Consider the following 12,026-nt stretch of genomic DNA (forward strand, 5'->3'; position numbering starts at 1 on the left):
ATAAAGTGTTTCTACTGTGCTATTAACTGACACCATTAAGAAGGAAAACACGAGTTACTATTAGTACATTACAACACTTAGTAATACAGTATACCTGACAAGTAAATTACATACCTGGATCACAGTATATAGATGTATTTAATCAGTAGAATGAACACATGGAACATATGGAACAGAATGGAAGCAAACATAGAACACGGCTGCATTTCAAATGGATTGATAGCTGTAAAAACTTAAAAGTATTGAAATGAAAACAGTATCTTGTTAGATTGTTATGTGCACACCATAATGGTAAAAATGGTAAATATGGTAAAGAAAAAAAAAGACAAACCACAGCCTATAAGACCACAGTTCCACTCCCCTGGGCCTGATGAACGGTAGACTCCACATAGCTCTGGAGTCTTTAAAGACATGAATACATCCTTCAATGTAGTTACACATAGAAACAGAAACAGTTTAAGCCTAACAGTGAAAACCAGAACAACTCCATGAGATATGGGGTTACAGTAGCTACTATAATTAGACTACGGTGTGAACGGTTTTTCACACACCAAGTAATTTGAAGTACATGTTGCAACCTTCCAACTCTTCAATGGGTCTGATGCCGTCTGTGAGATCTCAACACACTCGCCATGGAAGTTATTTGGTTCCCCTTCCATCCAATAGCTATAAACAACACAGAGAATCAGAGTTGAAAATCATCCAATACAAAATAGAGAATCAGACAGTTAACCTAGTCCCCAGGCTCAGTTGTTACCATTCTACATAGAGAATCAGACAGTTAACCTAGTCCCCAGGCTCAGATGTTACCATTCTACAGAGAGAATCAGACAGTTAACCTAGTCCCCAGGCTCAGATGTTACCTTCTCTACATAGAGAATCAGACAGTTAACCTAGTCCCCAGGCTCAGATGTTACCATTCAACATAGAGAATCAGACAGTTAACCTAGTCCCCAGGCTCAGTTGTTACCATTCTACAGAGAGAATCAGACAGTTAACCTAGTCCCCAGGCTCAGTTGTTACCATTCTACAGAGAGAATCAGACAGTTAACCTAGTCCCCAGGCTCAGTTGTTACCATTCAACATAGAGAATCAGACAGTTAACCTAGTCCCCAGGCTCAGTTGTTACCATTCTACATAGAGAATCAGACAGTTAACCTAGTCCCCAGGCTCAGTTGTTACCATTCTACAGAGAGAATCAGACAGTTAACCTAGTCCCCAGGCTCAGTTGTTACCATTCTACATAGAGAATCAGACAGTTAACCTAGTCCCCAGGCTCAGTTGTTACCATTCTACATAGAATCAGACAGTTAACCTAGTCCCCAGGCTCAGTTGTTACCATTCTACATAGAGAATCAGACAGTTAACCTAGTCCCCAGGCTCAGTTGTTACCATTCTACATAGAGAATCAGACAGTTAACCTAGTCCCCAGGCTCAGTTGTTACCATTCTACAGAGAGAATCAGACAGTTAACCTAGTCCCCAGGCTCAGTTGTTACCATTATACAGAGAGAATCAGACAGTTAACCTAGTCCCCAGGCTCAGTTGTTACCATTCTACATAGAGAATCAGACAGTTAACCTAGTCCCCAGGCTCAGTTGTTACCATTCTACAGAGAGAATCAGACAGTTAACCTAGTCCCCAGGCTCAGTTGTTACCATTCTACATAGAGAATCAGACAGTTAACCTAGTCCCCAGGCTCAGTTGTTACCATTATACAGAGAGAATCAGACAGTTAACCTAGTCCCCAGGCTCAGTAGTTACCATTCTACAGAGAGAATCAGACAGTTAACCTAGTCCCCAGGCTCAGTTGTTACCATTCTACATAGAGAATCAGACAGTTAACCTAGTCCCCAGGCTCAGTTGTTACCATTCTACATAGAGAATCAGACAGTTAACCTAGTCCCCAGGCTCAGTTGTTACCATTCTACATAGAGAATCAGACAGTTAACCTAGTCCCCAGGCTCAGTTGTTACCATTCTACAGAGATTCAGACTGTTAACCTAGTCCCCAGGCTCAGTTGTTACCATTCTACATAGAGAATCAGACAGTTAACCTAGTCCCCAGGCTCAGATGTTACCATTCTACATAGAGAATCAGACAGTTAACCTAGTCCCCAGGCTCAGTTGTTACCATTCTACATAGAGAATCAGACAGTTAACCTAGTCCCCAGGCTCAGTTGTTACCATTCTACATAGAGAATCAGACAGTTAACCTAGTCCCCAGGCTCAGTTGTTACCATTCTACAGAGAGATTCAGACAGTTATCCTAGTCCCCAGGCTCAGTTGTTACCATTCTACATAGAGAATCAGACAGTTAACCTAGTCCCCAGGCTCAGTTGTTACCATTATACAGAGAGAATCAGACAGTTAACCTAGTCCCCAGGCTCAGTTGTTACCATTCTACATAGAGAATCAGACAGTTAACCTAGTCCCCAGGCTCAGTTGTTACCATTCTACATAGAGAATCAGACAGTTAACCTAGTCCCCAGGCTCAGTTGTTACCATTCTACAGAGAGATTCAGACAGTTAACCTAGTCCCCAGGCTCAGTTGTTACCATTCTACAGAGATTCAGACTGTTAACCTAGTCCCCAGGCTCAGTTGTTACCATTCTACAGAGAGGGAGAGAGAGAGCTGGCTGAGGACGAGATTATCAGACTGTAAAAAGTCATTTATTACAGCAGAAAAGTGTAAAAGTCCTCCAGAACCTGTTCACTCACGTAGGTTTAAATGGTGTGTCGTCAACCCACTTCCAGATTCTGTCTTTTTTATATGTACCAATCCAGACATTCTTCTTAACTAACCTTAACCACTAACCATAACCACTAACCTTAACCCCTAACCATAGACACTAACCTTAACCCCTAACCATAGCAAACAGAACACTGCTGCATTTCAAATGGATTGATAGCTGTAAAAACTTAAATGAAACAGTATCTTGTTAAATTGGTATATGTACACCATATAGGTACAAATGTAAACCACAGTTAGAGCCTACGAGACCCCAGTTCCACTCCCCTGGGCCTGATGAACGGTAGACTCCACATAGCTCTGGTCTCTTTAAAGACAGGAATACATCTTTCAATGTAGTTAGTTCCACATAGAAACAAAAACAGCTTAAGAATAACAGGGAAAACCAGAACAACTCCATGAGATATGGGGTTACAGTAGCTACTATAATTAGACTACGGTGTGAACGGTTTTTCACACACCCAGTGTTTTGGAATACACGGTCCATCCTTCCAACTCTTCAGTGGGTCTGATGCCGTCTGTGAGATCTCAACACAAGCCGCCTTGTCATTCAAGTTGTTAGGTTCCCCTTCCATCCAATATCTATAAACCACAGAGATTCAGAGTTGAAAATCATCCAATACAAGTCCCCAGGCTCAGTTGTTACCATTCTACATAGAGAATCAGAGAGTTAACCTAGTCCCCAGGCTCAGTTGTTACCATTCTACAGAGAGAATCAGACAGTTAACCTAGTCCCCAGGCTCAGTTGTTACCATTCTACATAGAGATTCAGACAGTTAACCTAGTCCCCAGGCTCAGTTGTTACCATTCTACATAGAGATTCAGACAGTTAACCTAGTCCCCAGGCTCAGTTGTTACCATTCTACATAGAGAATCAGAGAGTTAACCTAGTCCCCAGGCTCAGTTGTTACCATTCTACATAGAGAATCAGACAGTTAACCTAGTCCCCAGGCTCAGTTGTTACCATTCTACAGAGAGATTCAGACTGTTAACCTAGTCCCCAGGCTCAGTTGTTACCATTCTACAGAGAGATTCAGACTGTTAACCTAGTCCCCAGGCTCAATTGTTACCATTCTACAGAGATTCAGACTGTTAACCTAGTCCCCAGGCTCAGTTGTTACCATTCTACATAGAGAATCAGACAGTTAACCTAGTCCCCAGGCTCAGCTGTTACCATTCTACATAGAGAATCAGACAGTTAACCTAGTCCCCAGGCTCAGTTGTTACCATTCTACATAGAGAATCAGACAGTTGACCTAGTCCCCAGGCTCAGATGTTACCATTCTACATAGAGAATCAGACAGTTAACCTAGTCCCCAGGCTCAGTTGTTACCATTCTACATAGAGAATCAGACAGTTAACCTAGTCCCCAGGCTCAGATGTTACCATTCTACATAGAGAATCAGACAGTTAACCTAGTCCCCAGGCTCAGATGTTACCATTCTACATAGAGAATCAGACAGTTAACCTAGTCCCCAGGCTCAGATGTTACCATTCTACATAGAGAATCAGACAGTTAACCTAGTCCCCAGGCTCAGTTGTTACCATTCTACATAGAGAATCATACAGTTAACCTAGTCCCCAGGCTCAGATGTTACCATTCTACATAGAGAATCAGACAGTTAACCTAGTCCCCAGGCTCAGATGTTACCATTCTACATAGAGAATCAGACAGTTAACCTAGTCCCCAGGCTCAGTTGTTACCATTCTACAGAGAGGGAGAGAGAGAGCTGGCTGAGGACGAGATTATCAGACTGTAAAAAGTCATTTATTACAGCAGAAAAGTGTAAAAGTCCTCCAGAACCTGTTCACTCACGTAGGTTTAAATGGTGTGTCGTCAACCCACTCCCAGATTCCATCTTTTTTATATGTACCAATCCAGACATTCTTCTTAAATCCATGGATAAATATCTAGAATAGAATTGTGGATAAAAAACAATGGCCATTATTTAATCTCCACAGCAGAGAAACACTTTTACATTTTATAAATAATAGTAATAGTAGTCTAATAGTAGTAGTAGTAAAATGTAGTCGTTCTGGTCACTAGAAATACAAGGTGATTTAGGATGTTTGAAAAGGTCCTGAGTACTTCCATATATTCCTTCCTCACAAAAAAAATACAAAACTGTTGCAGAACACTGGTGCAAACTCATGATGCTCGAGGGGAAGCGTGCTCAGACCACACAGACCAAGCTCTCTGCTCTGAGGACTGCAATAAGGCAGTTCACAATGATCTAGGAAGCTGGGAGAGTACTTGATGGAAACAGAGTGTTGTGTTTAATCATTTTCGTTTTAATCTTTCCCAACCCATAGCTCTAACCTTAACCAGTTACCATAACCACTAACCTTAACCAGTTACCATAGCCACTAACCTTAACCCCTAACCATAGACACTAACCTTAACCCCTAATCATAGACACTAACCTTAACCCCTAATCATAACCACTAACCTTAACCCCTAATCATAACCACTAACCTTAACCCCTAACCATAACCACTAACCTTAACCCCTAACCATAGCCACTAACCTTAACCCCTAACCATAGCCACTAACCTTAACCCCTAACCATAGCCACTAACCTTAACCCCTAACCATAGCCACTAACCTTAACCCCTAACCATAGCCACTAACCTTAACCCCTAACCATAGCCACTAACCTTAACCCCTAACCATAGACACTAACCTTAACCCCTAACCATAGACACTAACCTTAACCCCTAACCATAACCACTAACCTTAACCCCTTACCATAACCACTAAATTTAACCCCTAACCATAGACACTAACCTTAACCCCTAACCATAACCACTAACCTTAACCCCTTACCATAACCACTAAATTTAACCCCTAACCATAGACACTAACCTTAACCCCTAACCATAGACACTAACCTTTTGAATTGTTTCGGTTTCACCACTGTAACCACACAGAATTAACCCTGTAACCACACAGAATTAACCCTGTAACCACACAGAATTAACCCTGTAACCACACAGAATTAACCCTTAACCACACAGAATTAACCCTGTAACCACACAGAATTAACCCTGTAACCACACAGAATTAACCCTGTAACAACACAGAATTAACCCTGTAACCACACAGAATTAACCCTTAACCACACAGAATTAACCCTGTAACCACACAGAATTAACCGTGTAACCACACAGAATTAACCCTGTTACCACACAGAATTAACCCTCTAACCACACAGAATTAACCCTCTAACCACACAGAATTAACCCTCTAACCACACAGAATTAACCCTGTAACCACACAGAATTAACCCTCTAACCACACAGAATTAACCCTCTAACCACACAGAATTAACCCTCTAACCACACAGAATTAACCCTCTAACCACACAGAATTAACCCTGTAACCACACAGAATTAACCCTCTAACCACACAGATTTAACCCTGTAACCACACAGAATTAACCCTCTAACCACACAGAATTAACCCTCTAACCACACAGAATTAACCCTCTAACCACACAGAATTAACCCTCTAACCACACAGAATTAACCCTCTAACCACACAGAATTAACCCTCTAACCACACAGAATTAACCCTCTAACCACACAGAATTAACCCTCTAACCACACAGAATTAACCCTCTAACCACACAGAATTAACCCTGTAACCACACAGAATTAAACATGTTGAAAACGAATGAGAGATAATAATAATGAAACAGTAGTATTATAGTATTACTAATGTATTATCTATTACCTGTTCTTCTCTGCTGTTTATAATAACCAACTCTCCTCCCATTGTTCTGCACTCCTTCTGACCGGCCCCAGATGAGTCCATCGTGGAGGAGACATAATAACAGCTGGTGCCAAACTTCCACCATCCATCCAGACAGGGTTTCTCTGAGATAAACACAACAGAACTGCAGGCATGTAAAAGTATGAAGTAAAATTATTCTTCTAAAATAAGAAAATGAAAGACTGCACTCACCATAGAACCTAAGCCTGGTTTTAAACTGGTCTCTCTCAGTGGTCGTGGTATTTAGATTATTCTGCAACTGGTCTCTCTCCCGAGTTATTGTGGTGAGAGTATTCTGCAACTGGTCTTTCTCCTTAGTTTTGGTTGTGAGACTATTCTGTAGCTGGTTTTTCTCTGTGGTCCTAGTATTTAGATTATTCTGCAACTGGTCTCTCTCTTTGGTCCGTGAGTTAAGACTATTCTTCAATTGATCCCTATCAGCAGTCATAACTTTAAGACTATTTTGCTGCTGGTCCCTGTCTTTGGTCCTCGTGGTGAGACTATTCTGTAGCTGGTCTCTCTCCCGAGTTATTGTGGTGAGAGTATTCTGCAACTGGTCTTTCTCCTTAGTTTTTGTTGTGAGACTATTCTGTAACTGGTCTCTCTTTTTAGTCAGGGTGTTGTAACTGGTCTGTAGCTGGTCTCTCTCAGTGGTTCTGGTATTTAGACTATTCTGCAACTGGTCTCTCTCAGCGGTCCTTGAGTTAAGACTATTCTGTAACTGGTCTCTCTTTTTAGTCAGGGTGTTGTAACTGGTCTGTAGCTGGTCTCTCTCAGTGGTTCTGGTATTTAGACTATTCTGTAGCTGGTCTCTCTCAGTGGTCGTGGTATTTAGATTATTCTGCAACTGGTCTCTCTCCCGAGTTATTGTGGTGAGAGTATTCTGCAACTGGTCTTTCTCCTTAGTTTTGGTTGTGAGACTATTCTGTAGCTGGTCTCTCTCAGTGGTTCTGGTATTTAGACTATTCTGCAACTGGTCTCTCTCAGCGGTCCTTGAGTTAAGACTATTCTGTAATTTCTCCCTTTCAGCAGTCCTTGTGGTGAGACTGTTCTGTAGCTGGTCTCTCTCTTCAGTCAGGGTGTTATAACTGGTCTGTAGCTCGTCTCTCTCTTTAGTCAGGGTGTTGTAACTGGTCTGTAGCTCGTCTCTCTCTTGAGTTAAGGTGTTGTAACTGCTCTGTAGCTCGGCTCCCTCTTTTGTCAAGTTATTATAACTGGTTGGTTGCAGATCTCCTTCTTTAGTCAGAAGGCTGTAACTGGTCTGTTGGTCTCCCTCTGTTGAGTAGTGATGATCAATGACTCCATCTGTAAAAGGGAAAAGTTGATCAAATATTCAATTATGTTTAACTATCACACCATTAAAGTTTACAAAACAGCATTCTAAACTTACAGTAGACAGACAGGCCTATGATCCCAGCCAATAGGAGAACACACAGCAGCCCCAGACACACTGCAGCAATTCCAGAGGGTCTCTTCCACCACTGAAAATTAGCTGAATCACAGGGATGTATCATGTAAGACCTTTGCACTCTCTCTGGTAATGTTAAAATACTTATATCATCCAGGATTGTAAGGAACAAAAGCTGTGTGTTTGTACTTGAATTGATACCTGAAAATGTAACACTGGGCTTGTTGGGAGACGTGTCATCATCAATATCCATGGTCTGCATTGTTGGATTCTCCACCTGTGTTTGTATAGATTGTCTCTTACATTTCTAGAAGTTAAATGCTATATTTTCCTCTGTTACTTCAGCTCTAGTGTAGGTTTGTATCTGTGCCTTATGTGTCGTCAAGGCAAATACTTGAGGTCACCTGACTTAGCTTACCCAGTACAAAGGAAACAATGGGATAGTCCCAATCTCTACCCAACTAGCGACACATACACGGTAGTAGAGCTCAAACAAGCACACTTCAGTACAGTGCATTTGGAAAGTACTCAGACCCCTCAGATATCCCTCTAGTGGTGTGGGGGCTGTGCTTTGGCAAAGTGGGTGGGGTTATATCCTTCCTGTTTGGCCCTGTCCGGGGGTGTCCTCGGATGGGGCCACAGTGTCTCCTGACCCTTCCTGTCTCAGCCTCCAGTATTTATGCTGCAGTAGTTTATGTGTCGGGGGGCTAGGGTCAGTTTGTTATATCTGGAGTACTTCTCCTGTCCTATTCGGTGTCCTGTGTGAATTTAAGTGTGCTCTCTCTAATTCTCTCTTTCTCTCTTTCCTTCTCTCTCTCGGAGGACCTGAGCCCTAGGACCATGCCTCAGGACTACCTGACATGATGACTCCTTGCTGTCCCCAGTGCACCTGGCTGTGCTGCTGCTCCAGTTTCAACTGTTCTGCCTTATTATAATTGGACCATGCTGGTCATTTGAACATCCTGGCCATGTTCTGTTATAATCTCTACCCGGCACAGCCAGAAGAGGACTGGCCACCCCACATAGCCTGGTTCCTCTCTAGGTTTCTTCCTAGATTTTGGCCTTTCTAGGGAGTTTTTCCTAGCCACCGTGCTTCTTGCTGTTTGGGGTTTTAGGCTGGGTTTCTGTACAGCACATTGAGATATCAGCTGATGTACGAAGGGCTATATAAATACATTTGATTTGATTTTGACTTTTTCCACATTTTGTTACGTTACAGCCTTATTGTATAATCATTTGTATTTTCTTTAAATCCTCATCGATCTACAAAAAATACCCCATAATGACAAGTATAAACATGTTTTTGGATTTTTTTGCAAATGTATTAAAAAACAGAAATACATTATATGCATAAGTATTCAGACCATTATAAGGTCTGTCTATACAATGTCCCACAGTTGACATTGCATGTCAGAGTGAAAACCAAGCCACGATGTCAAAGGAATTGTCCGTAAAGCTCAGAGACAGGATTGTGTCGAGGTACATATCTGGGGAAGGGTACCAAAAAAGGAAGGTCCCCAAGAACACAGTGGCCTCCATCATTCTTAAATTGAAGTAGTTTGGATCCACCAAGACTCTTCCTAAAGATGGCCGCCTGGCCAAACTGAGCAATCGGGGGGGGAAGGCCCTTGGTCAGGGAGGTGACCAAGAACCCAATGGTCATTCTGACAGAGTTCCTCTGTGGAGATGGGAGAACCTTCCAGAAGGACAACCAACTCTGCAGCACTACACCAATTAGGCCTTTATGGTGGAGTGGCCAGACAGATGGTAGAAAAAGGCACATAACAGTCCGCTTGGAGGTTGCCAAGAGGCACCTTAAGGACTCTCAGACAATGAGAAACAAGAGGCTCTGGTCTGAAGAAAGCAAGATTTGGCCTGAATGCCAAGTTTCAAGGAAACCTGGCACTATCCCTACGGTGAAGCATGGTGGTGGCAGCATCATACTATGGGGATATTTTTCAGCAGCAGGTACTGGGAGATCAGTCAGGAACGAGGGAAAGATGAACGGAGCAAAGTACAGAGCGCTGAGGACCTCAGACTTGGGCGAAGGTTCACCTTCCAACAGGACAATGCACACAGCCAAGAGAACTTAGGAGTGGCTTCGGGACAAGTCTCTGAATGTCCTTGAGTTGCCCAACCAGAGCAGGTGTGCCAAGCTCGTAGCGACATTCCCAAGAAGACTCAAGGCTGTAATCGCTGCCATAGGAGCTTCAACAAAGTATTGAGTAAAAGGTCTGAATACTTACGTCAATGTAATATTTCCGGGTTTTTTTTTCATTATGGGGTTTTGTGTGTAGATTGATGACAGGAAAAAACAAACAATTTAATGCATTTCAGAATAAGGCTGTAATGTAACAAAATGTGGAAAAAGTCAAGGGGTCTGAATACTTTCCGCATGTATTGTAGATATGTACTTTGTCCTGTTTACTGTTCACCTGCTTAGTCTCCCAGAGACACTAACATATTACAGAAGAATCAGACAATAAACACACCTCATAAAATGATCATATCTGGTGAAATAGAGAAATACAATCTTACCACAGTCTTTGAGAGTTGAAAACGGATGCATACAAATATGTTAAATGAATGAGCATCAAAGTAAGATTGGAATAATGTGTCCACAATTTTTTATAGTCTGAGAGACCCCACCTTTTGTGTCAACGTCAGCATATCCTTTAAATTTGGTCAAACAATTATGAACTAATATACCACTGGATGTTAGGTTCAGATAAAAGGCAACGTGGTTGACAGGACGTAAGTCAAACTGAAAGTTCAAGTTACAGAATGCTGCATATAAGTGTTTCATTTCCCCTCTCTCTCAAGCACATGAGCTATAGGGGTCAAAGGTATAATTTAGGTTAAAAGTAATGGTTGAATGTTCAGTTACTCCAAAATTCTAAAGCTTAGAAAACTTGGAAGGCTGAATGTCAAAATGTGTCTATACTTTACTTAAAGCCCTGTCAACTGCCATTTTATAAAAATGTTCATTGTTCAAACTGGGTTCTGAACTGTCTAACCCTGTTTCTGTCCTGACCTTCAGTAACTCAGTAACTGGTTGTTGCACCCTGTTCAGGAGGAGGGTGCTAGAATGGTTTTAGTCAACAACAGACTCACCAAACTGTCCATGACAGGACTAGCTGGTAACATCATAATCATTCTGGATGCAACGTTAAACATTCCCCTTCACTGTAATGGATTTGACATCCTGTGGTCAGTGTGTCAGCATCCTGTAAAGCGTTTGTCATTCCCAGGTTTTCATCCTTTGTAAAAATACAGCTTTCTCTTTGACATAAGGGTGCTAGCTAGCCTATAGCCTATTGTAGGGATGCTAGCTAGCCTATAGCCTATTGTAGGGGTGCTAGCTAGCCTATAGCCTATTGTAGGGATGCTAGCTAGCCTATAGCCTATTGTAGGGGTGTAGCTAGCCTATAGCCTATTGTAGGGATGCTAGCTAGCCTATAGCCTATTGTAGGGATGCTAGCTAGCCTATAGCCTATTGTAGGGGTGCTAGCTAGCCTATAGCCTATTGTAGGGATGCTAGCTAGCCTATAGCCTATTGTAGGGGTGCTAGCTAGCCTATAGCCTATTGTAGGGATGCTAGCTAGCCTATTGTAGGGATGCTAGCTAGCCTATAGCCTATTGTAGGGATGCTAGCTAGCCTATAGCCTATTGTAGGGATGCTAGCTAGCCTATAGCCTATTGTAGGGATGCTAGCTAGCCTATAGCCTATTGTAGGGGTGTAGCTAGCCTATAGCCTATTGTAGGGATGCTAGCTAGCCTATAGCCTATTGTAGGGGTGCTAGCTAGCCTATAGCCTATTGTAGGGATGCTAGCTAGCCTATAGCCTATTGTAGGGGTGCTAGCTAGCCTATAGCCTATTGTAGGGATGCTAGCTAGCCTATTGTAGGGATGCTAGCTAGCCTATAGCCTATTGTAGGGATGCTAGCTAGCCTATAGCCTATTGTAGGGATGCTAGCTAGCCTATAGCCTATTGTAGGGATGCTAGCTAGCCTATAGCCTATTGTAGGGATGCTAGCTAGCCTATAGCCTATTGTAGGGATGCTAGCTAGCCTATAGCCTATTGTAGGGGTGC

General features: G+C 42.4%; 1 protein-coding gene across 8 annotated transcripts; it reads right to left on the reverse strand.

Moving 5' to 3' along the window:
- Positions 1-236: 236 nt before the first annotated feature.
- LOC121845295 (CD209 antigen-like protein B) lies at positions 237-10,659 on the reverse strand. 8 transcript variants are annotated; one of them, XM_042316371.1, is made up of 8 exons: positions 10,472-10,659; positions 8,135-8,210; positions 7,916-8,017; positions 6,718-7,830; positions 6,487-6,629; positions 4,621-4,661; positions 2,720-2,773; positions 237-666 (listed from the first exon to the last, which is right to left on the reverse strand). In XM_042316371.1, the coding sequence occupies exons 2-8, from the start codon at positions 8,193-8,195 to the stop codon at positions 525-527; spliced, it is 1,656 nt and encodes a 551-aa protein (XP_042172305.1). In that variant the 5' UTR covers positions 8,196-8,210; positions 10,472-10,659; the 3' UTR covers positions 237-524. The 8 variants fall into 8 exon arrangements, 5 of the variants coding, with proteins under 5 accessions (XP_042172305.1, XP_042172306.1, XP_042172307.1 ...); XM_042316374.1 differs by lacking the exons at positions 237-666; positions 2,720-2,773 and adding an exon at positions 2,879-3,332 and having other exon boundaries at positions 4,567-4,661; positions 6,718-7,090; positions 7,427-7,830; positions 10,472-10,658; XR_006082496.1 differs by lacking the exon at positions 237-666 and having other exon boundaries at positions 6,487-6,649; positions 10,472-10,655.
- Positions 10,660-12,026: the final 1,367 nt, after the last annotated feature.

The sequence above is a fragment of the Oncorhynchus tshawytscha genome, unplaced genomic scaffold, assembly GCF_018296145.1.
Source record: "Oncorhynchus tshawytscha isolate Ot180627B unplaced genomic scaffold, Otsh_v2.0 Un_contig_3182_pilon_pilon, whole genome shotgun sequence".
In the NCBI taxonomy this organism is placed as follows: Eukaryota; Metazoa; Chordata; class Actinopteri; order Salmoniformes; family Salmonidae; genus Oncorhynchus; species Oncorhynchus tshawytscha.